Source organism: Calypte anna, chromosome 1, assembly GCF_003957555.1.
Source record: "Calypte anna isolate BGI_N300 chromosome 1, bCalAnn1_v1.p, whole genome shotgun sequence".
NCBI classification, from domain to species: Eukaryota; Metazoa; Chordata; class Aves; order Apodiformes; family Trochilidae; genus Calypte; species Calypte anna.
Genome location: NC_044244.1, coordinates 91747225 through 91774858, shown reverse-complemented (window position 1 = coordinate 91774858; position 27634 = coordinate 91747225). Strand labels below are relative to the sequence as shown.

General features: G+C 36.9%; 1 protein-coding gene across 1 annotated transcript in view; it reads right to left on the bottom strand.

Moving 5' to 3' along the window:
* DCN (decorin) overlaps window positions 1-27634 on the bottom strand; it is a 38440-nt gene that overhangs the window by 10614 nt on the left and 192 nt on the right. The window contains exons 2-3 of the mRNA XM_008503225.2: window positions 23318-23550; window positions 7261-7373 (exon numbers count right to left, since the gene is read on the bottom strand). Coding sequence (XP_008501447.2) covers window positions 7261-7373; window positions 23318-23522 — 318 coding nt within the window. The 5' untranslated portion in view covers window positions 23523-23550. The remainder of the gene's footprint in view (window positions 1-7260; window positions 7374-23317; window positions 23551-27634) is intronic.

Sequence of the window (27634 nt, the reverse complement as noted above, 5' to 3'; positions counted from 1 at the left end):
AAAAGTTGACTTTAAGAGGATTGTTACATCTCTTTTGAGCTGATCAAAATTAAAAATTATCTATATCTAGGATTAATCTATTTTCCTTTGCCAGTGCTTCTCTTGAATACAACCATCTTATATTGGGGAAACACAAAGAGATATTGTTTTATTCAAACATTCAGAAAGTCTCTCACTTAGGAATGATGATATCTACTAAAGGTATATTTTAAAACTCTGATTTCACAGTGGGAACACATGTGTGGTGGTGTAAGGTGGAAAGATATCACAACTCTGTAGTTTTCAACTTTTTGTGTGCTAAAATACCATTTCCCACTTACACCTCTCTTTGCAAGTCCCTGCTCCTTGTATTTTAAACCTGCATTATTTTTTCCACATGGTTGTGCAGCTGTAAAGAAGCAAAAATAAACCCACACGTTAGAGTCTGCAAGAGAAGTTTTACTGTCTCCTAGAGCAACAGCAAATGATGAGGATAACACACCAGCATAGCACCTGGCAAGCCATACCCCTGGGTTCCTTTCCCACTTCACAATAACTCTATTATATGCAAGCCTTAAAGAATGAAGTTATTAGCCTTGGAGCAATGCTGTTTACTTTCCTCAGAATGTGCCCCGTATGGTTTGCATGTTACCAAAGCTAAAACAAAACAAAATAAAATAAAATTTAAAACTCGGGGGAATTTAGAGGTCAGTGAAAACAGGAACTAGAGGGGAAAAACCTAGGGAAAACATCTGCAGGCAGTTCTATTGAGAAAGGGATGTTAGAGAAAAACATGCCACATGGACTAGCTATCCTGAATAGAGCCCAGATGGCATGGCAGGGCACTTTATACATCTTGTTAAGGGACAGATAAAAATTTTGTATAGGGCCAGAAGTACTCAGAGGGAAAAATAAGGGTCACTCTGAAAGTGCTGTAAGTGCTGGAGCTCTTGGCCACAGGTAGTGCTTGTGATGCTTCTGCTATGATATGCCTTTTAAAATAACTATTCCTAGAGAAAAAAAGAGAGAAAGAGAGAAGGAAAGAGAGAGAGAGAGAGAGAGAGAGAGAGAAAGATTTGAAGCATATAATGAATTCAGAATACAAAAAGTTGAGCAAATGAATGTACAGTCTAATATAGGTGTGAAGATATTTTACCATAGGTGAGAAAAGAGACAAGAAAAAAAGAAAGAGAAAAAAAAAAGAGGCACAAACACATTAAATATTAAAAATATCACTTAGTCAGGCTTATAGGGTAAGAAAAAAAATAGTTTCTATTCTCATTCTCCTGACATAAAGCTTTTTCCTTGTTATCTACAGCCTGCAAACATGGCACAGTTAGCATTGACTCTTATAATACTTGGTGATACCTACAGACCAGCTTATCATGACCATCAGTTTAAGTGCTGCTCTGAGAGAACAAAAAACCAAAAAGTCCAAGTTTTGCTCTAAAGATGCTTCACTTTTTACTGAAACACTTCTGGTATTAATGTAGTCAGAAGGAAAAAATAAAAATCACTCTATGACAGGAATAGATGCTGGCTCTTTCAAAGCCAACATAAGTATGGCAATTTAGTTCCTTCTCGTCTGTTTTTTACCTCAAATATTTATTCCCAAAACAAAAAGTAGGATTCACAATTCAGGAAAAATTTGGAACACTTGTTGGCAGACGTTTGTCAAAACATATACTCTGACAAACTGCAGAGGGAGCATGTAGCAATGGTAGCAACCCTATTATAGGGTTGTTCTTCTTGGGGTTACTAAAACTTGAAATTTTTGTTCTGTCTGGGAGTGAGGAGAAGACAATTGCGTTTTTTTGGGTATGATTTTTTTATGTGAGAATCTCAGGGGACTGTTCTGAGAGGTTTTCATCCCCAATTCTGTTCTCAGTTTAGAATAGTTTGAAGCAAGAACCTTGCCAAAATCTGAAATTGTTAGCAGCCATACTACATGATGATACATCTGTTTTGCCAGCTGGGGATGGTACTCTTACCTAACATCAAATTGTTAATGATGCATGTGTCCTTCAGGGTTTAATCTGAAAAGTCAATCCGCTGACCTGGTGGAATTTCTTTAATTTCCTTGGTTATGTATTACATTATTACCTGGTTTTTATTACAGTTCTGCTAGGAGATGTAATGTCTTAAGAACTATAAGCTCAGGAGTCAGGTATCCAAATAAAAATAATAATAAATTTTGTCCTTTTTTTTGCCTTATGGTTTTAATTGTTAAGTCATAGTCATACCCTGGTCATACAGTCAAGTTTTTCTGCCAGATTATTAGGAGTAGATGTACATTTAGGAAAAAAAACCAAACCAAAAATGAACACAAAAAATATATGACAGAATTTGACTTTCTTCTCTAGTTGCATTATGCCAGAAGAGAGAATGCTACAAAATTATAATTTATATTAAAATTAACTTTGAAAATCATAAAAACTGGTAAAGCTGAAAGAACCAAAAGCCCATGAATCCAAGAAGGTGTCTGAACAAAATTCCAGTTGTTATGTCTCTTGAAGGGCCCATGATCTACAGTTAAGGCAGGAAAAGGATAAATACATAAAAAACCCATGATGGTACAATTATTCTTTATTTGTTGTTCTTTAAATTCTTTGGTATGGTTTGGCAGTAACAGTACCAAACCTAGGATCGAGTGGACATAGCTAAGAAAGACAAAGAAAAGGGATTAACAGAAAAAAGAGGGAAGAGATAAATGAACTGTGAGGGAAGGAGATGGCAAGGCATTGAACCAACAGCCTGTCAGTATAAACAGAAGGCGGCAGTGGAAAGCAGCTTGATCACGTCTTCAGTACCTTGTTGAATAACCTTGCAAAGCCAAGGAGCCTGCTGCAGATCTGGTTTGGATGCTGTCTGAGTGCTCACTGATAAGTCTTGTGTAACATGACTTGCGGAGACGATCAGAGAGCAGCTGGCTCTACATTTTGCCACTCCAACAAAAAATAATCCTAATGCTCTAGAGTTCTCTGAGGGAGTGTTGCATTTCAGAAACATTAACTTCTGGTTACTTGCTTTGGGGTTTTTCTTGTTGTTTTTTTTTCCCTCTCAGAATATTTGTTAGAAACCTACAGCTACAACAAGTAGAAAAAAATATAGAAGTCTGAGAGAGATACAATTATCTCTCAGTCCTGATAAGAATGTATGCCAGTTATGATAGTGGGAATTGAGTTCAGAGATAGAAACTGGACAGAGATATCTGTCTTTGGGTTTTGTTTACAGTATGCTGGTGATTCCTGATTCCTCATTCTGTGATTTGCAGAGCAATACGTTTGTTTGACTTCTCTTTTAATTATGCTTGAGAAAAGAGAACTGAAGTTGTAATGAGTTATCAGAAGACTGTTTTATTTCATTAATATTTTTGTATCTGTTGGGAGCGGAAAGATGTTCTTAGACTTTCCCTCAGCTGATTGGGATTCATGTCCTTCCACAGGGACGTTATTTTTGATTAAAAAAAACCAAAACCAAAAGGTGTGCACAAAACTTTTCTAATGCAATATATTTTTTTCCACTTGATATTACTACAAAGAATATTATAGTTTTATGTGACCCTACATTCAGTGTTGATAATCCCTTAATGTGGACATGGTCATATCTTTAACTTCCAAGCTTAAATCTTTTATCTGTCTCAAGCAAGTCTTTTATTTCAGAATATATAGCATTGGTTTTAGCACTGTTGTATGCACAACTATGTCTTTTCACAGTTCTGCCATCTTAAATTAAGCAACGTTCCTTTTGATTTCAGGCCAAATACACATTCATCTTCTTTTACTGTACTAACACAGTGTTATTTAAAAAATTTCTACTGGAAAAGCATGCAGTCACCATGTTGATGCTTGTGCTGGTCTTAGAGTGATCTAATACACAGTAGTTTCTTTTACCCCTTTTTCCAAGTGCCAGGCATTATGGCGGTTTGCTTTGGCTTTGCCACACAGCATCCGACACCATGTACTGTTTATGTAGACTCCTCCTTCACTCTGCATGCCAGCTTACTCGTGTAGTATTTGGGATTCTTTGTTGTGTCCATCAGGTCAAAGTACTGTACTCTATCCAGAAGTGTCAGTCTGCCTGGAAAATTCTGATAGTTTCAAAGATTTTTTTCCTGGCCTTTCCAATAGCACCTCTCTGATTGTTTTGCCACAGGTCTAACTCATGGACAAGTTTTTTACATAATTTCAGCCAGTTTTCTGAAACCACAGACCTCAGTCCTCAGCCCTAAAAAAAAAACTGTCCTCATTTTTTTCCCCTATTCTCCCAAGTCAGGTAAAAAAATGTATCTCATCTTTCATTTTTAAATATTTGAAGTCTTACTGAGTTTTTATAGTGCAACATTAATAGTAAATCCCTTTTTCCTGGATTAATTTAAAACTATAAAAATATCAAGGGCACCAAAACTGTTGACTCTGGTGTTTTCTGGCAGGCATCTATTATTTGCAGATACACATTCCCTCAGTTGTATCCTTTTCTAATTGCTTGCCATATTTCCACAGCTGCAGATTTTAACTGCCCTTTTACCTACTCAGGAAAAATTTCTGGTATAAAGAATATCTTTGTAGGCACTAATTTCTTTTTTTATTTCTGTTCACATTTATATTGTGCACTCACAGTAAAAGCAGCTATACTTGTGCTGAAAGAGAAGCCACAGGAAAGTTATAGGTTGATCCTTTTTCTTCTTTCTTCATTTGGTTTTAATTACAAGTTGAATTTGACATTCAATCTAAATAGTTCATGAAAATGTCTTCTGAAATTATTAAACCTATGGTTGTTTATATTTATAGGAATTAGGAAGGAATTTAAAAGGAATACTCAAAAGGAATGTGATTATATATTGTTAATTTTTTTTCAAGAGCTATGAAAATTTGAGAATGAATTATTCCCTTAAGTGATCACTTCATGCAAGAAGTTAACTGCAGTTGCTGATAATTTTAAACTTTGGAACAATAATACTGATTTATGTAAATTTTCCTGTTTAGTAGAGTATAAGAAGTGTAACACTAACACAAGCCATATTTATCAGGCTATATATGCCTATAATATATGCTATATATGCTTATAAGACATATACATTATTGATACATACACATACAAATACATTATCTCCTTAAAGCAAAAGTGACGATGGAGCTCTCTCAAAAAAAGCCTTTGAGTTACATTTATCTATCTAAAAAATTAATTCCCCTTGTATTATGACTCCAAGGATCTAATACAGTAAGATCTGTATTAGATCTGCAAGCTGCAGAATGGGAATTATTCACACATACTACACAAGAAGAAGAATGATGTCTGCTGAAAGTAAAGATGATTCTTAGTTGCATAAATATAGTGCATGACTAAACTACTATTATTATTTCGGGGGTGGAAATGAGGGGATCAGGCTTTGTTCTTGAGTAAATTCAGGAAAAATTCATTGCTCTGAAGGTTATTTGCTAAAAGTTATGTTACTGTTGTCACTTTTCTGCATGATTTCCACTGGTGCCTAAGCATCGGCTGGGTACTTTTGGGAATAAGGCTAACAAAAAATCTCTTCCCTGAAGAATTACCTGTGTAATTCACTATTAAATTATATCTGCTGTAATAAAAGAAAGAAATAAATCCCCACAGAGTTAACCTTACTGAGGTTACACATCAGCAGGACCTGAGCTGAGTGCCAAGTAGGGCATCAGAGGCAGCATTTTTCATCTGACTCATTTCATGCACAGTGGTCAAGAAGGAATGAAAAAAGACTAATATCTCTGATTTATTTCTTTTTTAGCACCTTGCAGATGATCTTTACTAAAAACACAGGACTTCTTTCCAAGGTGAAAGAAAACCAAAACAAGTGGGCAAGGGTATGTTCAATCTGGTCAGTAGCCAAGCAGAGGAATTGGGAAAAAAATATGGGGTGCAAGTCATTTGATTTTAAAACCAAGTTAGATGAAATATGACATAGAGGAACCTACTTTGTTGACTGTAGATGTTACCTATGTAACTAGCTCAAGTATAGACATCTAGGCTACAATTAGATGACATGAACCTCATCATGATTTACTGGTACAGCTCCCACCACTGTGGACAGGCTGGCATTGTGATTATTCCTAGAATCTTTTTAAAACTTTTCTTCTTGATGCTGCACTAAAACCAGGTTTAAGAGGAAATTTGGAAGAAACTAAGGAGATAAATGTTTGAAAGACTTTTTTTCCCCAAATGTGAGTGGCTGATTGAAGACTTTTTTTGAAACAGTGATTGTTTGTATGAAGGAATTGGCATTGTGAACCAATAAAAACTGGGAGCTGGCCTCTTGGTTGTGAATGAAAACAATAGAATAGAAAGAGGTACTGAAGTGCCAGGAAAGCAAAGCCAAGTAGTTTCTATTTGTTATTACCAAAAATGATCAAATGGAATAATATACAGAACAAAATGAATTACTGAAAGGCTACAAAAATAATATTTTCAGAAATATGCCTGAGTTGGGGTATTAGCTTCAAAGGCAGAGATGTAAGAGGGTTTTTTTCTGATCTGGGAAGAAAGTGATTTTTCAAGAATGTTGAGGCAAGATTATGAAGTATGAATTTTAAGATATTGATTAAAAATCTAGAAAGAGGGGAGAAGGACCACAGACAGAAACAAAAATTTGGAAACAGAAGAAGACAGTCCAATGGAAACTTGGAATATATGTGTGCAAACTTGGAAAAGGACGGGTGAACAAGAAAAAGGACAGTCACAGAAACCAGGGAAGGAAAATATTTCAGCAAAGAGGAAAACAGAGAACAGAGTTGGAAGATTGGCAGGTAAAGGATGATGAGGATCTAATTTTGCTAGGAGAAGGCTACTGCAAAAACACTATTTCACTGTAATGCAGGAGAAGACATTTTAAAAATTATTCTTGAAGCAAAATTAGTGCACAAAAACTTCTGGCAAACATGGTATATGGTTAAGATAGATCTGCTTATTAAATAGAAACAATCAACTCACTGTGCCAAAGAACTGAAAACATAACTAAGTGTAAGAAGCTATGACTGAGATCAGGTGACTGAATGGACAGGAAACAGATATGAAGAGCTGAAAAGAGAAGAAAAATTTCTGTGGTATAAGAGTTTGCAGTAGAGGAATAGAAAAGGAAATAAATAAGCTGGGCTGCTGAAGGAAGATCACAAAATATTTAATCGTTTTTTCTTAAAAACCTGAGTACCAGGCCAAAACCACATTTTACACACCTCCTCCTCCACTCCTCCCCTCACGCCCCCCCCTTTTTTTTTCATTTGGCAAATACTAGTTCATTTATACACTTACATGAAGATTCTTCAAGTTCTTGAAATCTCCTTCTTTAATTTCTGTGATTTTGTTGTTCTGTAAGTCCAGCAGAGTTGTGTCAGGAGGGAGGTCTTTTGGCACTCTTTCCAGACCTGTGGGCAGTGAAAAGAAAAGAATAATTGGCTTTAAAAGAAACTTTAAATAGGGTTCAGTACTTTTCTTAGCAGCATTTACCTTTCAGTAAACATCATTTCTAGAACTCATTTCCTGGAGAATATTGTGAAGACTTATCTGAAAGTATTTCTGTCTCCAGGCAGTCAAAAGGAGTTTTATTTTGTGATGTCAAATCAAAAATGTATTTATTCACATCCCCATTATGGCCTTTTCTGTTGATATATCTGAGTTATAACTTGAAGCAAAGAACTGAGTTTGGGAAAATTATTTCTAGCATGTGTAATTCCACTGAACTGTGTGAATAAAATTGCTTTCAGAAAGAAGTATGGTATTTATTAATTTCACTGTGTGTTAGCTTTTGTGGACAGAGAACATTTCCTGCTATTTAAAAGGTAGTAGGCTTTTTTGAAAGAAGTACAATAGGTAATTATAATTGTTTCCAGAAAAAATACTGTTTGACAGTACTGAAGAACTTGCAGTAAAGACCACCTTTGAAAAAAAAAAAAACCCACAATCCACCTCCCCCTTTTTCTTTCATCTGAAAGTATGTCCAAGTTTTCTGGAGAACAAATCTCTTGGTTTCTCTACAGCTGCCAAAAGAACATCAGATATTTTAAATTAAAGACTCTCTTTGGGACTATTTTCTGAATAGCTGATATGTAAGTCCAATGAAGTCATGGAAATGAGATTATTTAGTGTTAAATAACATTTGCTTTACCCAGCTTTCCTTTCATACTGTGACTTGGAATAGAGCAAATTTTTATAGTCATTCTGATTTACCACAAAATTAAAATGTTCTTTCCTATCCTTTTTCTTTTTGTTTATTTTTTTTTTTTTTAATTTTTATTTTTACCAGAATGTGAAATGAGAAATGAATGGTTGTTAGGAAAAATTTATAGACACTAATGATGTCTCTACATAGGCATTTAATGGAACTGGACTTCTCTGGATACAAGCCTTTTTACCAGTAACGTTTTTACCAGGTATTTCTGAAGCTATATTTGAGCTCCTCTGGTAAAAATCTCTCTGCAACTATCACAGAATCCTAGAACTGTCACAGCTGGAAGTGCTTGCCCGGAGATAAGATGTGCTTTGTCCACAAAGGCTGAGGAGTCTCCATCCTTGGAGATACTACAAAGTTTCCAGGACAGAGCACTAAGCAGTCTGATCCATCTGACCTTGCTTTAGCAGGAGATGGACTAGGTTGTCTCAAGAGGTGACCTCCAAACTCAGTAATTCTGCAATTCTGCTATGTTTAATTTTCATCACCAATTTCATTGTTTTCACACCTGGAATTTAGATTTCTCTGTGAAAGGCCAGTGTTAAGCAAAACCCTTTATTTTTCAGTTCTTTTGAGGATGCATACATATATCTAAAGTAAAAAAAATAATTTAAAATAATAAGGAAAAAAAAGGTACTATATTCAATCCTTTTTACCTGCATAAAGAACAGTGTATTATAGTCACTACTTCAACACTTGACCATAATCTCTAGAGGCCACAGTGATGGGTACTGGAGCTGTTTACTGCAATTAGTGCTGCACCAAAAATTCATTATAGATTTGGCATCATTCTTAAAAATATCTTCATGCAGATGAGGCCTCCAATTCATTTTTAGTTGTCCTGTCAGAATCTTCAAAAATGTTGAGTATCTCACAGATCACACTGCTGCCTGTTATATCTGTTCAGTGCTTACTATATTCTGAAAGCAAAATTTTTTCTTTAGTTACTTATATATGGATGCAGAAGACCCAAGCATTTGAACAGTGTTTTTTTACTTTTGAATTGATAATGTTAGTTTTTAATTACAAAAGTTTGGTTTATGAATTTACAAAACATTCTAGCCACTCCTTCAAATTTCTTTTCCCCCATAAGTTGTTGACCATTAGTTTAAAACTTCTTAAAATATTTGTACCTGATATTTATTAAAACTGAGTACAATATGGATCAATCTGGCTGAGTTTTAATCACTCCAGCATCCAAAAGTTTTAAAAGTTTTAAAAAGCACAATTATCCAGCATGGGATGTAACTTTGTAAAAGCTTCTAAAATGTACCTAAATTACAAGAGCCAAGCCTCACATCTCAATCTTTTTACCTTACTGAAATTCAGTGCATGAATATACGATACAATTTGAGATTCTTCATAATAATAAAATAACATTTCTTCATTCAGGACTGGGCTTCATTTTTACTGAAGGCAGTTGCAAAACCCTCATTACTTTCAAAAACGTAGAACTAGAGTTCCAAATATATAAAAATGTGATACCATATAATTTGTTGGTTGTCTTTGGACAGTTTCTGTCCTCAGCAGACAGAAATGATGTCAGCAACTAAAAATTCCTTCCCAAAAAACACTGCTCAAAATATTATAGTAAGAAGTTCCCACAGTATAGCAACTTCTATACCTTTTTTCAAATATAAATTTTAAAAAGTGTTTTTTTTTTAAATTCAGAATAATATTACTATGTGTCATTTTAAATTATATTATGGTATGTATAAATAAGTGCTTAGCGAAGAAACTATGACATATGAGAGCTATGCAGCTATCCTTTCTGTGATGCCCTTGGAACATACTTTCTAAGAAGAGCTGGATTGCCATTGAAGGGTAATTTGCCAGAGTCTAAACTTCAAATTACATTTCAGACTGTACATTTCAAGCTTCACATGTCAGCTTCTAAACGTTTGGTATCTCTGACTTAGGTAGAACTGGTAATTTCTTAAAGCAATGAAGTTACATTTTAAATGTTTCATATTACAGTGATAAGGCAAATTTAATAATCAGTTTTTCATCTCTGAAAAGTCATTTATAAATGCTTCCTATCTTGTGCCAGAAATTGAGGGATGTCCTTAACAATAATTAGATTTGAATAGAAAGTATATAATTACCATCCCTTAAAGTGCTCAACTTGTTTTATGACCAATCTCATGTACATTTTGTCATGCATTTCCTGAATCTGTTTTTAAAAATGCTTCAGAAAACGGATATAGAAATTAGGTTTTTTTCTTGCCTTGTCTGAGTTTTTAAGGGCGAAGCATATGGGATTTCAGGATGTACCCCAGGTGCTGGAGAGACATTGGAATATCATTAAGCAGTTTAGAACATCTTCCAGCTGAAAGGTACATCAACTGGAGCTCTCCAGTGGAGGAGAAGTTTATAGGTGTGTGAATGCAGACACTGCCTGTAAAATCAGAAGCTAAATAGTTCATGACTGAACTGTGTTTGAAGTGTGGACTGGATCCAAGTTTCACTGCTTGACACAACTCCATTGGCTCCAAGACTTGTGCTTCATCTTGCAAGTCCAGGTATCTATACAGGCAGGTGGATCCCCAGTTAGATAAATGTAGGATGGACCATTGCTGTAGTGTGAACAAATCCCTGTGCTGGAGATTCCCTGTCTGGAGAGCAAAAATTCAAACCTTTCTGAGCACAAAACCTTTATTGAGCACAGCTCAACAGACAGCTCATTCAGACAAATGGGGGAGCCTGAGGTAGCATGTCAGCATGACAGAATTTAAACCAAATTCAGATATATGTAATCCCAAAAGAAGCTGAAATGTTTCTTGGCTCCTGGGATAGAATTGCCATTTCCCAGGAGGATTTTTTGAATCTTTAGTCTGGGAGATGGAGAAGTATAGAGGGGAATTGTGGGCTGTCCTTACTACTCATTACTAAGAAACTTCAGTGATGCCCATATACAGAAGTCAAGTTGTACAGTATAATTGCATGTCAACCTAGAAATGCTTTCCTGAGAAACTCATGTAATACCAAAAAAAAGGGGAACCAGTGTTGGAAAATGTCAATTGAGTCACCTCTCAATCCTTTTAAGAGCACTTTACACAACTATTTCAGCTCTTGGTTATGATTTTTTATTCTTTAAAGCTTGCTTCTTAGAAAGCCCTATGAAAATCTCTCATAACAGTCTGTTTTTTTTTTAATGTGAATAATCAGTGCTACACAGTTTGGTATTTGTTTCACTGGACATATTTCAAGTCTCTTGTTCCTAAGATTAACATCTAAATGATTAAAGAATTAGGTTCTTCTGTCTTTCCTAGTTAATGTTAACTTGAAAATACATATGCCTCCATTTAGTTTGGCTGAACAAAACTGTCAGTTATTCTCAACGTTGGTAAAGAGATTTTGAAAAATTCTATTTATTCACAAATAAATAGAAATGAAAAACCCTACTCTTCCAAATACCTCATTTACACTGAAATTAAGATGCTAAGGATTCATAAAATATAAGGGATTTAGTAGATCAGTTCATGTATCCTTAGTCATAAAAGCCATTTGTACTTAGACTGAAATATTTCTTTGGAAGATACTATGATTTCCTTATAGAAGCTGAACATCCCTAATTCCTGAAGTGCAGATCAGATCTGTATTATTCTCAGCAGATTTGTATCTGTAGAGATTTTCTTCTGTTCTACATTATCAACCTGTAGCGCACAGTTGTTTCCTCCAATCTATATGTATCTGTGTAATAATGCATGTATATGAAAACATATAAAGAACAGAATATGCCATAGAACTGCAAAATCAGGGAGAAAAGTGTGTACATAAACTTGGAATATATCCTTCTGTCAGTCAGGATCAGCATCAGCTGAAATTTGACATCAAATTGGACATCAGTAGAAAATTTTTCATTGTGAGGACAGACATTGGAAGAATCTTCCCAGGGAAGTGGTGGATTTCCGGACACTTTTAAGACTCAGTTTGACAAGGTGCTTGGCCATCTCATCTAAACTGTGTTCCTACATAGAAAGGTTTGACCAGATGAGCCTTGAGGTCCCTTTTGACCTAGCATTCTATGATTCTATGAAAATGTATTCATCAAAATCTTAAAGAGATGGATCATCAAGAGATTTCTTTCATTTAGGCAATGAGGACCCACACTCACTTTTGGAAACACTGAAAGGCTTATTATAGTCACCTAGAAGATATTTCATGGGGAGAAGTTACCAGGACCAGGAATCCCTTTTAGGAGAAGGATGGAGAAGAAGGTAGCTGCAGAAATTAGATTTATCTCTGTTGGATCATCTTTATACAGGGTGAAGTTTTTTACTCGTAAGTTCCTAAGCAAATTACAGTGTCTGGTTTTTTAGCTGTCATTGCCTCATCTCCTGGAGAGGACAGAAGGCTGATGATTCTGGAGGTTTTATAAGACCAAAAATTAGGTGGAGAAGAACCAAGGCTGGTATAGTTCAGCCCTTCTCCAGTCCCTGAGAGAGTAAGAATCAGGGGCTAAACACATCCTGCATATCACTGCACCACCCCAACAAGCATATTCTGCCATTTAGCCAGCCAAACAGGTGTAGGTGATGTAGCAAGGATTTGGGAATTGCATGAGGACTAAAGGAGGTTAGGGGTTTTGGTGTGTACAAGACAGGCTTTACTACTTGTGCAGCTGAGGGAACAGCCTGGTCATCTATAGGAGTTGTGATCAAGCAGCCTTGGAACTGTTTATCCCACAAAAGGAGAGGGGCAGCTTTTGAACTCCCCTCTCTATGAAAAGGTTTCAGTCCACTGCTCCAGTTTCTCAGAAGTGAGAGCCCCAAGTTAGCCTGCAACTTGGCATGGAGCCACATTTTGGCTGAAGCCATACGACTGTACAGAAAAGGAATGTAAGATTTATGGGGCCAGCAAGGGAGACTAAGCAAATGGGAGTCTGAGTCTGTAGCCCAGAATGAGGACACTTCCCTGAGAATTGCATCCTTGCAACACTGAGACCACATAGTCAAAAGAACAAATATGTGAACAGTGCCAATTATAAACAATTTTAAAAACACAGCAGAGCTTGTGGTTTGACTTTTTTGTTTGTGTGTTTGGGGTATTTCGATCTTTTTCCTCTCCACCCCCCCATTTTACAACAAACAGGGATGGGGCTTATTCCTCTGAATAAACCTTCCTTTTGCCAGCTGGAGAGAAGGGGCCAAAAGGCAGAGAGACATCTGAAAGCTGTAGCTCAGCTACATATGTTATTACATTGCAACACTCAGGATTATTATCACAGGGGCCATAAAATGGGGCTCTTTTCAAGACTCCTTCAGTTTCCACAAGCAGCTGCTGCCAGCTGAGGAATTTGGGCTGAGCTACATATAATTCCCAACTGCGATCATCATCAGCGTCTGCTCTCCCGGCGGAGGCAGCCTCTCCAGCAGCAGCTGCCTCTGCACACTGCTGTGTGATCTCCTCTGCTCCAAGTCCAGCTCCATTGCATCCCACTAACAAGCACCAACCCTCTTGGGGGTGAATGCCCTCAGTAATACCCTAAGAGGACTCTGGGGTGAGTGAGGTGAATGAGCTTATGGGGTCAGGATACTTAGTCATGGAAAATAACAGGACTCAATGACTTCTTTCTGGAAGGACGGCAAGTTGCTTAACACAGCTTTGAATGCTTTCACTTGAAAAAGTTCGCTGACTCTTTTCCAGGATGTGTGTTTCAGTATTTATTGGAAATCTGTTGTGTGGGATTTGCAAATAGGAATAATTTCATTATTTGCATCCTACCATCAATCTAATAAGAAACAATGGTCTTTCTTTACAGCACAGTATTTACAGTCTCCTTCTCCCTCTGACTTTCAAAGTAGAAGCTTGTTTTACACTTTCCCCTCACTTGATATGAAATCAACAGTAGTGATTAAAAAAAAAATAAAAAATTAAAAATCCTGAAATATTAGAGAATTATTTATCTCAAGTGTTTTTTCTGAAAGATAAAAAAGCAGTGTCCATTGGAATGCATGATATACTTAAAATACATATTTTTAAAGGTTATTCGTAACATTTTTCAGGCTTGTTTTCTACTTCACAATTTGAAAGAATCATGTTCCATTAAGTACCATGTTTGAATTATTTTTTTATCCCAGGTTATTATTTTTGTATGCTTTTTACCCTTTCCACAGGAAAAAAGAAGAATCTGAACTCTGTTCCCTGTTGAGGTGGCCTCTCACTAAGGCAGACCTACTGGTACGTTACTACGCTGGGTTTTTTTCCCATTTACAACTGTGCTTCCCAGAACAGAGTGAGGAACGCAGAAAAGTGGAAACAAATGCACACATTATGATCAAATGCATAATTCTCGATTGTAGTAGTACTAAGAATTACAAAGGACTTACCTAGAAAAAGTTTCAAAATAAGTGCATAGCTGGAACTACCTATTTCCATTTCCACACATTCTGTGTAGTGAACACATATTTCCAAGTATAACAGATATTGTAAGCTACAGATGTTATGAATTATTTTTCTGTGCTAGTTTCATTTTTGGTACAGATATAGATTCAGCCTCCTGTCTCAAAAAAATAATACCTAAGAGTTAATGATACATTCTTGAAGTTAAAAATCAAGCAATTTCCATTTCTGTGTTCTTTCTAACTGACTTTTAATTTCAAAGGTCTGGAATGTACATGCCTTCTCAAGAAGCACAGAATTATTTTAGAAAGGCAGAAAGATGTTCTGAAATAATCATGAGACTTCGGGGATTAGGACATAAAGTTAAAAAAAAAAATAAAAAAATCACGTATAAGTTTTCTGAACTCCTGGAATTGTCAGCTTTACATTTCCCACTGTCATGGTTACAGACATAAACCATTCCATCAGAGAACAGTAACTGTCCGGTGTGATTCATGCAGTCTGCCAGCACCATGTGCCTAATGGCTTTAGTCAAAGTGGATGTGATGCAGATGTCTTAGATGCAATCTAAGAGTATACATGGAGTGAGGTGAAACCTTTATTTCTTACAACTACTCACAGTAGTCAGAAGAGAAGATTTCAATGGCTCAGAAAAGTGAGCATTGTCTAATGAAATACATTTTTAATTATCCTGTGGAGTAATATAACTAGACGTTTGCCTGGTTCACAGTTTAATCAGCAGGCAACAGATAGCAATTTAAGGAGAACTCCCTCAATTTTTACTTTGGGATTTGCCAGAATTAGGACTAACATAATGCAGTAGCCCTAAAGAGACACTGGGGGAGGGGGTGGGGAACGTCTCTGGTTTCAAGTAAATTTGTCCCTTCCTGTTCTAAACACATGGTGATTGCACAGCTCTAGTTTTATTATGACCTGAGGGCAGAGATATGTTCCTGGTTATATCAGGTACTTCTAAACATAACCTGGCCATTTTTCATGAATTCTGTAGGGTTGTTTTCAGCCTATTTTCATTCTAGCAAACAATGGAAGGAGCCATCGTGACTGGACATAGTAAATAACATTAAAATAAGCATCGAGAGAGAATTGTGATAGAATGGGGAGTCTGCATATATGCTGGTTTCCTCTTTCAGCTAGATGATGTTGTATATATGCCTGTAACTCTTAGATATTTTTGGTGTTTTTACTCACTTATTTTGTTACTCATTAAGTGATAGACTTTCCCCAGTTCAGCTACCATCTCCTCCTGTCCAGAGGATATATAATCCCTGCCACAGAGTGAAAGAATAAAGAAGAGAAAATAAATTTTGTTCCTTAACCCTGAAAATAGCAAGTTTTCCATTTAATTATTAAGTTCCTCTTGTACCTGAAACTTTCTCTGCATTTCCTTTTCTGCCCATTTCTGTCACAGATTCCCTTGGAAAAGAATTTTTTTCCTTGCATGTTATCCTTTCTTTCAAACGTGTTGTTATAGTGTCTGTCTTCCTAGTATTCTTACCTTGTCTTTCCTCTTTTTCATTTTTAATCTAGTATCTGCTCTGTATCTAGTATCTTTCCTTTCCCATTCTTACTTTACACCAGTAAAGAATTAGTACCATATTCCCAATTTGAAAGTGGAAATCAAAGCTGATCATCTAATGGAACTTATGGAAAGAAATGTTATCAAAGCTGAATGGTTTTTAGTCCTGTTTGACTTTTTCATTTATGTCTTTTCTCCTGCACCTTTTAAGAGTTTGATTATTACTCCACTACAAACATTCCCCTTCCATGTCACTCTAAAATATGAATTCCTTGAGAGTCCGTTTAATTTCTCAGGTCCATACTGGGGTAGCAGAAGACAAAACTTTCCCTCCAGCATAGAAACCAATGTTATCCTAGGCTTTTACATTTTAGATGGTGCAGGAGGTGCAGGCAGAAAGGTTTAGGAATGATCTATTAAACATATTTCTACTGTGCTGATGATGTTTACAGAACCAGACTGTAGTTCCACTTATGCTAGCACATGTGCTACATTCTTTAGCATTTCTATAAATAATCTGTTTATTTGTTGTTTTTTATTAAATCCCTAAAGTTGCCATGAAATTAGGTGGCAACAAAGGTTTCTTGTTTTCACCACTTTTTAAAATATGAGTATTTATTGGATTTCTTTTCTTATTGAAAAATAAACTGCAAGTATCCTCTACAGATTGCTACAGATTTCTGTAGCAACTCAAAGTACTCTAATGAGATCCCAGGATCTAAACAAACAAAGAGCTGGTATGAGGTGCTCTCCTGGGTGTCATCTTCTAAGGTTCTTTTGCATCTGTGTTCATTGTTTCCATCACTTTTCTCTTGGGGAAGCCAATGAGCAAGTTCTGTTTCATCTCTATCTACTTCACTTTCATAATGGACATAGTAGGATAATAATTCTCTTTGTGAACGAGCCCTTAAATATAATACAACCAAGGAGACTTAGAATCCCAGTGTCTGTCAATATTGCCTCTCAGGGAAAGTGTGAAAAGATGGATAAATATTAAAAAACAAACAAACCCAAAACAAAACATATTTTGAAGGATATATCCTTATCTTCTTTTAGGCCACCTCCTGTTAACCACATGACAGATCCAGGTAAAGGAAAATACAGGCCAAAGAGTCCAAAGTTGGTAAGGAGGAGACAATCTCAAATCCAGGTTAGAGAGATGTGTTTTGAAAATCTCCTTAATAATAGTATATTTCAAAATACCACATAACTTTACTCTGTGAGCAGAGCTTTCCTGAGTAGGAAGAGGCTACTGTTACTGGTAGTTCCTTGCGATCAGCATTGGTTGCTTCACAGAGGACACAAATTCCTAGATCTGCTCCCTGTTGGCAGTGGGCTCTCACGGAACACTGGGAAGTGTTGACTCCTTACCTCTTCCTATGACTTGACTAGGAAAAGTTCTTTTGCTGAAAATCAGAGGTTTTATGTTGAGAATAGATGGATAGGTTTTATCTAGTTATATGTCCCATCAAGTAATAGACCCTATAAAGGGGTGAAAAACACAATACACATACTATAGATGTCCAGAACACTAGGAGGGACCAACAATGATTACTTTTTATGTTTTAAGCATTGTAATCACCAGCTGTAACTCACAATAAGTGACTCATATTTTACTAGCTATCTATTAACCATTTAGTTATGCATTGGGAAATTTTAGAAAACAAACCTTGCCACAATGCAAACTAGAAAACATTCACTTCTTGTGTATCACTTGGCTTGGAAGTCAGGAGTTCCACTAGACTTTTTTAAATGGCATTTTCAGGTCTGAAGCAAGTAAATAAATAAAATTAAAAATAAAAATAAATTAAAAGAAAACACATAGAGTTGGTAACAGCTACCTTGTAGCGAACAGGTAATAAAGAAAAGTTGTATTTAGAGTGGATTATTTTCACCTAGAATCATGTTTATCAACTGGTATCTCAGCAATTCAGGTCACGATGCAACACGGCCCCTCTTTTTAGGTTACCCTGGCAAAATCTAATGACTTTTTGTTAACGTGAAGCATTCTATATCCAGGCCAATATGTTTTTTCCATGACAAGTTTTCAGGATATATCGAGTATAGGGCTTTAATTCATGCTTTCATGACTCTCCAAAAAATCGTTTCTAAGCAGAATGTATTAAAAAAATATAAAAATCCATGGCAAATTTATTAGAAAATAATGCTGACGATTCAAGTTTATTTTTTATATGCTTTAATTTTATCCCACATAACTGCACTAATCTGAAAGTAATTTATACAATATTGACTGGTCATTGAGGCCCTGTGTTGACAGTTTAATTCACCAAGAGGGATGTATCCTTTCTGCCACTGGCATCCACCTTAGAAGGGATGAACTGCCCCATGGGGTGGCTGCAAAATTCTCTTCATGTATGTGAAAAGAGCTCAGATGGCTCAGATAGCTAACATTCACTAAGATTACTCCTATATTAGCCATAATACCTGTAATACATTGTCTAGAGCCTCCAGTCTGATCTCCAACATGTTAGACTATTGCATTTCACTGAGTTAACATGTGGAAATCCAAATAACTTGTGTTTGATAACACCGTAAGTTATGTTTGTATTTTTAGTCTTCAGTTTTAAGGCCACAGTATTGGGATGCAGAGGATACTCTCAGTATAAGAGACAACATACTTTCCCAAGTTTCTTGATTCCATTATAATATTGTTGTTAAATAATCCAGTTCCATGAAGTCAGGAGACTCATAAAAGAAGTCTCTAGTCTCTGCTGTTAGAAGGGAAAATGCATATAACATTGAATAACTTGTCCTGAAGGTTCAAATATTACAATGTTATTTAACAAGAACTTTTTAATTTAAAAATTGTATTTTTTAATTTCTTGACATTTTAGGTCCCATGCTTTCTCTTTTTACATCTTTAGAAATCTCTAAGATTTTGAGCTAAACCATTTAGCTTTATGTACAATATTTTTGAATGTTTGGTAAAAATTGAAATAATGGCAGAGATTCTAAAGGTAAGTGCACAATAGTAAGTACCCTATCTGCTTTCTTGAACTCATAATTGACTGAGACTGATCACCAACAAGGTACATATTATTTTTCTTTAAAAAGATTTAATGCTGACAGCAGAAGTTCAAATCTAGGTATATCCCAAAGGAGATAATTTCCTTTAAAGTGAGAGATGAGGTTCCCAAATGGAGTCATGATCAGAAATAGGTGTTCAGATGTTTCTGGAAGTTTTTATATAGCGAGATAAATCATCTTTTGTCAATATATAAATTATCTGCTGTCACATTACCATGGTTCAGCTGTTGAAGAGCCACAAGTTAGTACAGTCAGGCAGTGTATATATTCAGATAAATTGCCTCAAGTTACAGTATCCCTAGAATAATGCTTTACATATCTCTCAGCTTTACACCCACTGATCTCAAGTCGCTTTTCAAAGACATACTCCAACACCCATGCTGAGCTTTAATATACCCTTATTTACTTTACAGCAGGAGAAACCCTGCATTTCTGAGCTGTGAGCAAAATTCCCATTTAAGCAATAATACAGCTTGAATTTTGGTTACTGACATCCATCTCTTACACATGTTTTGGAGAGTACAAAGCATCCATGGATGCTCATAGCAGGAGTGCTGGAGGGACCCCCTACATCCTGTGAAGTCTCTTATGAAGGCAATCTCATCACATCCTGCAGAACACAGACACTGCTCACTTCCTAAGGGGCTTCCAGACTTATCTGAAAGGTGAAGTAAAGCTCTGACCAACACCTCTGAATGTGCTTACGGAGCATTCTGTATCCACCTGAGGGCTGAGTAATCATACATGCATCCTCCTGCCTACAAGGACACTCTGGAAAGAACCTTTTCTTGAGACTCCCTTTGGGAGGATGAGACTTTAAATAGATGGGTAATACTTAGGATTAGACTTTAAATAGATAAATTAATAAGTTAATACTTGCTAGGACTTTTACAAGACATATTTGCCTAACCAAGTGACTACACATCTTCCCTGTATTTATTTTAAAACATGAAAAGATGTTTCTGATGAGGTGTTTCAGCTACCTTTAGTGCGTGCTAATAAAGATGTTTGTGATTTTTATGGAAAGCCTGACTATAGCATGGTAATGCCTTATACTGATGCATGAATAAAAGTGAACCTGTTGCTCTCTTTTAGCAAGAGGAAGATGTAATAAAAGACAGCACTTTTATAAAGATACTGTGGTGGCCTTCCTTGATGAGATGTTTGAGTATGTTGTACAAAGGTAATACGTCTCATATAAGACAGGCACATGAGTCTCTGCTTTTGATCTGTCAGTTACCATAGCTCAGAGAGAATTATTCTTCAGGGTGTGAGAAGGCAGAGTTCTCCTTCCTGCTAACTCAGCTCTTGGCTTGGAGGCAAAATAAATTAAATTGAAGGTATGTGCTTAGGAAGATGTGACTGAAGCTTAAAAGTTCAGGAATGCAAAAATTCAGCTGACAAGAGTGTAATTGGACTACTGGGTATTTTTTTTTTCACTGTTTTTATTGAGTTTGAATATTTTTATTATTCCCATCCAGTGCTCATGAGAAAAGGGGAAAACCTGATCTCTGGACCCTGGATGAGATTGTTCTGTGGTTTATTTACACAGCTCTCTGTCAGATAGTTGGCTTTTTCCTTACAAAGCAAGAGTTTACAAACAGTAAATGGCCCTTTGGGTACAAAAAGCAGCATGCTTAGGGAGAGGAGACCTCTCCATAAGTAGCCCATGTTCAGGTCCTCCAGCTGCCTTGCTCTGACATGTCCCCAGTACCCAGGCCTCCTTCCACACCCAGAGAGTGGGTGGATGAAGGATCCTGATCCAGATTTCAACTTCACTTTGAAAGTCTTAATTTAATAAGATTTTAACATATCCCTAGGAGGAGTCTTCTTGTTGCCTGGAGTTTTTTCTTCAGGGCACATGGGACAAGATGACTAAATTTTATAATTTTGGGGGAGGAAGGCAGCTAATTTTCTTGGGTTGGAAGTGCCTGGGGCTGAAAGGAGAGGCAGGCCAGGAGCTGCAGTTATCAGAGAGGTGGAACTGTCCCTGCTGGTTTCACAGCACCCGTGCACACATTGTCTTCATGCTTGCTGCACCCCAAGCACCCTTCATCTCACCATCCAGGACCATGGTAGGTCCTCCTGGCAGTATCTCAACGAAAGCTCTTGGAGCCAGTTCCTGGCTTTACTCAAGTCCATAGGTAAATCTGACCACATCTGAGTCTGAGTCACACAGAAACAGGTTCAAGGTGGGAGGAAAGGAGAGGGGAGGGCAGATTTTCCTGCAATCAGGCATCACACACAGATGTCCTGACCCTGCTTGCAGGGGCGGCCATCAGGCCTGAACCCTGGTGAGCCAATCCCTTGAGCCACCACTGGTCAGGGGCTGATGTAGCTACAGGTAACAAAGGTGTACAAAACTTAATACCAAGGCTGGGGAACCCTGAATGATTATTACTTCCATGAGTTTTGCCAGGGAAATATTATTTATTGTTCAGGGCTGCATATTTTAAGCCCAGGGACCTTCTCTTCCTTCATGCCCAGGGGCTGAATGTTATCAGCCTAGCTACTTCAAAATATTTTTGTTGCAGTATCTTTAGTCTGTGGGCTTAGACCAGGCTCAAAATATATCTCTTACTTATCACCCTTCTCAAAATTATCTGGGAAACAGAGATCTGGGACCTTAATTTCTGCATTTCTGAGTCTCCTGGTCAGTATGAGACTCTATTAACCCAGAAGCATCTGTAGGCAGTGGAGGCAATGGACTATAGTGCAACCCTTTGGAGTTAGTGAAGGAAAGTTGAATGATCACAGGAGCAAGTACCATAGCAAAGGCTTCCTGTGTGAATATTTCTACTTTTTGTACCAAGCAAAAGCTTCTTACAGTCTGCAAAATTGAAGCACACTGAGGACAAGTTCCGAAAATAGCTTAAATGCCATCAGCATTAGCCAGCAATAAAACCTAAGATCTTTGTGACACATGGGGCAACCTCCTCCTCACTCCCCACCCCATGTTTGATACTCTTTGGCAGCTAAATGGTAAAAAAAAAGAAATTTTCTTTCAACATGAATGCATGGCTGGGTTAGTCTGTGCTCGTTTGTGCAACTTGGCCTGCATTGTTCACTGGGCCTTTGCCAAACACATCTATTGCATAATTGTGTGGCTCACTTTCATAAATTCACAGAAGTTTCTAGGGATGTAACTAATGTTTCCTCCTCCTTTCTGTAATTACATGACACCCACCACAATGAGACCCAGGTCTTAATTGGTGAATTTGTGCCATGATTTATAAGTAATTATCAGAGCCAATGCTATAATATAGGAAAATAGAAACATCCATCTGAGAGAAGACATTTAGAAAAAATAAAATTCTATAAACCTAAGTTACTTTTCTGTTCACTGATTACATTGTCTTATTTTCCTGTGAGCAAAATTAACTGGTTTTCTGCACTGCACACTGACTTAAACTGAATAATACTGGCTTAAACCAAGAGCAGTCTCACCAGAGTCTATTGTATGACTTGAGCTTCCTGCATGAGAAAGTCAAACACAGTGAGGCAGGCATAGCTTCACATCCTGCTGGCCTGGCTGTGCAGACAAACTCTTGCACATGAAGGTGTAAAAGAAGTTGTGAGAAAGGTTCACAGCGTTCAGCTTAAACAATGTCTGAAGAAGCTATTTAATAAGGAGCTACAAAATGTGTTCTTTTTTTTTTTTTTTTTTTTTGAGTGTTTCCAAGCTTCTTGCTCCAAAGAGCTCGTTCTGGCATATATGATTTGTATATATAGCATTGGTTAGTACATGTCCATGTATTCCAGTGGAAATGGGATGATTTCTATCTTGAGGTGCTAGGTAGTATGATTAAGGCTATTTGAGCTTGAACCATGCAATTAAGAACCTTTTAAATGTTTTCTTCCCCACATCTGACCTCAATGAATTTATGCAATATACATTTGAAGAAATACGTTTGAAAAGTTAGTTGATCTACAACTTTAAATCTGTGGTATTTCAAAGAAGACATGAAATGTAGATACACAAAATATACATGAAAAAAATAAAATGTTCTTCATGGTGATAACAAATGTGCATCTGGTCAGGGTTTATGGCCTACCTCATATACTACATTGCAGTTAAGAGTAGCTGTAGCACATTTCTTTCCCAAAACCCCAGTTAGAGAATGGCAGAGTGTAGCAGTCTCAGCATCTCAGCTGCAAAGCCATGTCTAGAATGTAAGTTGTATTCCCCATGAAGACATTTGTGGGCTTACCTAGGTCAGAGCACTGCACCACACGAAGATGGCACTGGCAGCGGAAGGGGCAGACTGGTCCAAATCCAGATATGACAGGATCATCTGTTGGAGGCATATCAGCTGAGCCTTCATCCTCCAGCATAAAGTCAAAGAGGCCCTGCTGGTGGAAGGGCTTGGCCAAGCATGCTGGCAGCAGTAGGACAAAGAGAAGAGCCAGCCTCATGGCTTAGTTCATCGACTCTGGGCAGAACCTAGGGATCAAAGCGGGAGATTTACTGCACAAGTATTGGTTTCCCAGAGCTGCACAGTTCCTGCTGAAAGAGGTCCAGCATATCCAACAATTGCATAACTATTGCTTTCAATAAATGAAAACTGAACTGTGAAAATAGGACAGTTACATGATAGGAGCCTACTAATTGCTTTTCAAGAGGCCTTTTTTTTTTTTTTTGGGTTTTGTTTTTTTTTTTAAACAGAGCAGTTTAAAGGCAACTGTAAACACATCTGTTTGCATATTAAGAGTAATATTTATTAAGAACAGGGAGCTCTGTAAATTTTGTTATGCAAAACAGTCAAAACAATAAGCCACATTTTCCATGTGTGTATTATCTGCCAACATAACAGCCCATTTGATTTCATTAGCATTTGTTTCATATCAATGAGTTTGTTCCCTGGGGATGAACCTGAGGTTCCCAAGCTCACTGTAATGCAGTATTGCATGTCCGGAGAAATATTTTTTAAAGTGCCAGCTTGCTGTGTGTTTTAAATTATAACCTAGTGAAAATAAATGAGAAATAGTATCTACTTACGGGGTAGAGAGAGAGGGGAAGATATTAAGCTGTTTAAATGAAATAAACTTCTTTTCCATTTTAAACAGCACAATAAAATGGAATGCAATGTAGTGTTATAACGGATATTCTTGGCTTGATTTCCAAATTTTTGGATAAGGGATTTTATGAAAAACCCTCTGCTTTGCACTGCATAAACATCTGAATTGGTGCTTGTACTATTGTCAGCACACTTTCTAATGGGACTTCAGGGCCTCAGTCTGCAGGGATTAATGTTCAAGAACAACTATACATGAGTATATACTGCCATAGATATTAGCAAGGGAAACTGCTTAAGTCCATTTTCTTAGGACCTAGGCCTAAATGCATTTCAACACACTGTACATGGTGCTGCCTGTATTGTTGTGTGGTAAAGAGAAATTACAACACAATTGTTTGCAAATTTTGTAGCAAGGCTGTATAGATCAGCTAGCTCTCTAAAACTTATTTTCTTTTACTATTTATTTTATGTAAGGAGCTTGTTTTTCACTATTTATGTAAAGAAACTTTTATTTTTAAAACCCTTGTGGGTTGTTTTTAGACCCCCACAGGAACAAAAAGAGAAGAAAACTGCCTTTAAGCTGTCAAAGGCAAACTTGTCATTCATTTAGGAGCCCTTTCTTAGAATGAATAACATAGATCTGAATAGAGATGTTGCTCTTTTTAAATAAAAGCACTTGCTCCTTTGGGTCAATAATTTCCAAAATGCCTTGTCTGGACACTAGCTGGCATTAATTTTTTTCCAGCAGAAGTTATCCACTAGTTAGGGGCGTGGTATAGTATTACTCAACTCCATGTTGACTTATGGAAAGATTGGAAAAATGGAAGAGAAGGAGAGGAGAAGGACTGCCTGCCTCTCTACACTGACATACAGAACCCACTGAATTTTAGATGTCTGACATGAGCAGATGTTGTTAGGTAACTTTAGTGTACTGAGTATTCTCTGTCTAGGATACCATATCCAGTTACTCTAACAGGAGTGATTAGTATAAAAAGATTGCCAAATAAATAAAAGACACAGGCCTGGAATAAGGTGAAATCTATACTGTACCTGGGTACACCTTCTTGTATGAATTCATACCTAGAGATGCTAATAATGCGATACCACAAAAACCTTAAGGGCTCAGACTTCAGAGGATGCCAAGGTTACTGTATAAAATATGCTAGTGTTTTAAATAAATAGCTTACATTTCTGTCATCTACCTAATAAGAAGACAGGGTTTGAACACCTTCAGATGTTCCAGAGACTTCGAACTGACTTCACATGGAACAAAATACCATTTCTCTTGCCTCTTCAAGAGTCATAGTTGGTTTGTCAACTGGACTTGAAAGTATTTTCTACTCCTGGAGCAGACATACTCCCTGCTGCATGCACTGAGGGGTGTTGCAACCCCTCAACTAGAGGGTTGGACCATATCCTCTTAGCCCAGCTCATGGCTCTGAAAACTCGTGTCATGTAGCAGGAAAAGGCTGTGTCCCCATTAGGCCATCCTCCAGTGCTCCCTCCTGCCTTGGCCCCCACTGACACTGGGGCTGTGTCTGTTCCCCAGCAACACCCCCGTGATGCATGCAGAGTACACACGGACAAGTAAGGATGTCACAGCAAAGTGGTGCTAATACATAGTGGTGAGCTCTTACCGTGGTTTAATCTAAACCAGGATTTTTTTAAATAATCATGATCATGTGCAAATAACTGTAAAATAACAATGCAACTCATTAATAGTCTGAAATGGGAAGAGAAATTTGCTAAATCATCACCCCTCATCAAAATAAGCTGCCTCGTGAAAATGATCAATAAAACATTAGCCCAGTAAAAAGGTTTTTAGAATGTATATTAACATAAATAAACACTGGGAATTCTGTACACCAGCCCTGACATAGCACTAGCAGACAGTACTTTTTAAAGAGTTTCCCCAACTCTTTTTTATGTATTTGCATATTTAAAAAATGTTTTTATATATTTATAACAGCTTGCATTTACACCACCCCAGGGTCACTGCTGAAGCACCATTGACCCTAAGAATGCACAATCAAGAGCTTATCCTGGAGTTAAATTACTACCTCCCCAAAAAAAGCAAACAAAAAAACCCAGAAAAAAACCCAATGCAAAGGCACTTTAGAAGTGTCTTTACACTTTATTTCTTGTTCACATTAATATTGGTGGCTTTGTTTATCCAGATAAATCCTTTAGTAGGCCTTTTCCTTTGGCCCTTGTTTTGTCAAAACTATAATAAAATCAGTAAGAGCTGTGTATTAAGGAAAACTCCCTAGGACAACAAAGGATATCAATGGTCTAATTTGAGGACACAGCAGAGAAAACAGCATGCACGAGTTACATATTAATCAGGAAACAGGGAAAGATATGTGTCTGATGTATTTATTTGTTTAGATATTCGTACTGAAGGCACACATATCTGTTCCTCTTGTTTGCATGTGTAAATGAACACAAACAGAAAAAATATATACAGCACTACTTCAAAGAAATGTTTACATTTCACTTAGAAAAAAAGAGAGAAGGGGAAAAAAGTCTGAATTTTTAAAGGTCTGTGACACAATATTTATGTCTGCAAGACATAGCTGTTTAAATTTGTTTTAATTATGTGTTTACAATGAGGAAGACTTTTCCACAAACAGAGGAAACTATACCATACACTTGGCCACATTTCAGTTTAAAATACCACTGGAAATACGCTTCATCAGTTCACGTCACCACTGTATTGGTGGTCTTCTTGTCAGTTTACCTTAATACTAAGATTTAAATATTAGTTCACTTACAGTCAGAAATCTCCTGAAATGCCACAAAAGTTAAACAATATGTGCAGCTTCAAAACAAAACAAAACAAAACAAAAAAATCCCTTGCAAAAGTTTTACTCATTTTGTGTAATAAAGTCCTAGGAGCTAGAAGTTTTAAAGAGATTAAAACTCTGTTAACAGGAGTTTCAGCTCTAGGAATTTTCTTTTCTACTATTTCATTCATAGGAACCTTCTTTAAATGTGAGTCTCTTGTTTGTATACTGTAACACAGCACTTTCTAACACTACAAAGCCATGCACTGAGCCTGTTTAACTTATTAACTACACATATTTTTCTCTGAAATAGAAATTATATTCATTAATGCCTGGAAAAAATATGAAGAAATCCAAATGCAGAAGAAATAACAGAGTGCAGTTTAAAACAGAAATGTAAGAACTCCCACATTTTTTACCCCCACTACATCACCGAGTCGAAACACTGGACTGCAAACAGAGAATATACTGCTGCAAAAGTTTACAGTAAGAAAAAAGAAAGGACTATAGCCGTGCTTAAACAAATCAAAACAAGCGGCAGAGCAGTCAAATAAACAGTAGGAAATCCACACAGTCCTTGAGAATGCATTCTCATGTTCCCAAGGAACAGAAGTGCTAGATATAAAACCTAACATTGCTAAACATTTAGTAGGATTTTTTCCTTGCTTCTCTTAAAATTCAGCTAGCTCTTGCCGTAGACTTGCCTGAAGTTTTATTAGTGCAG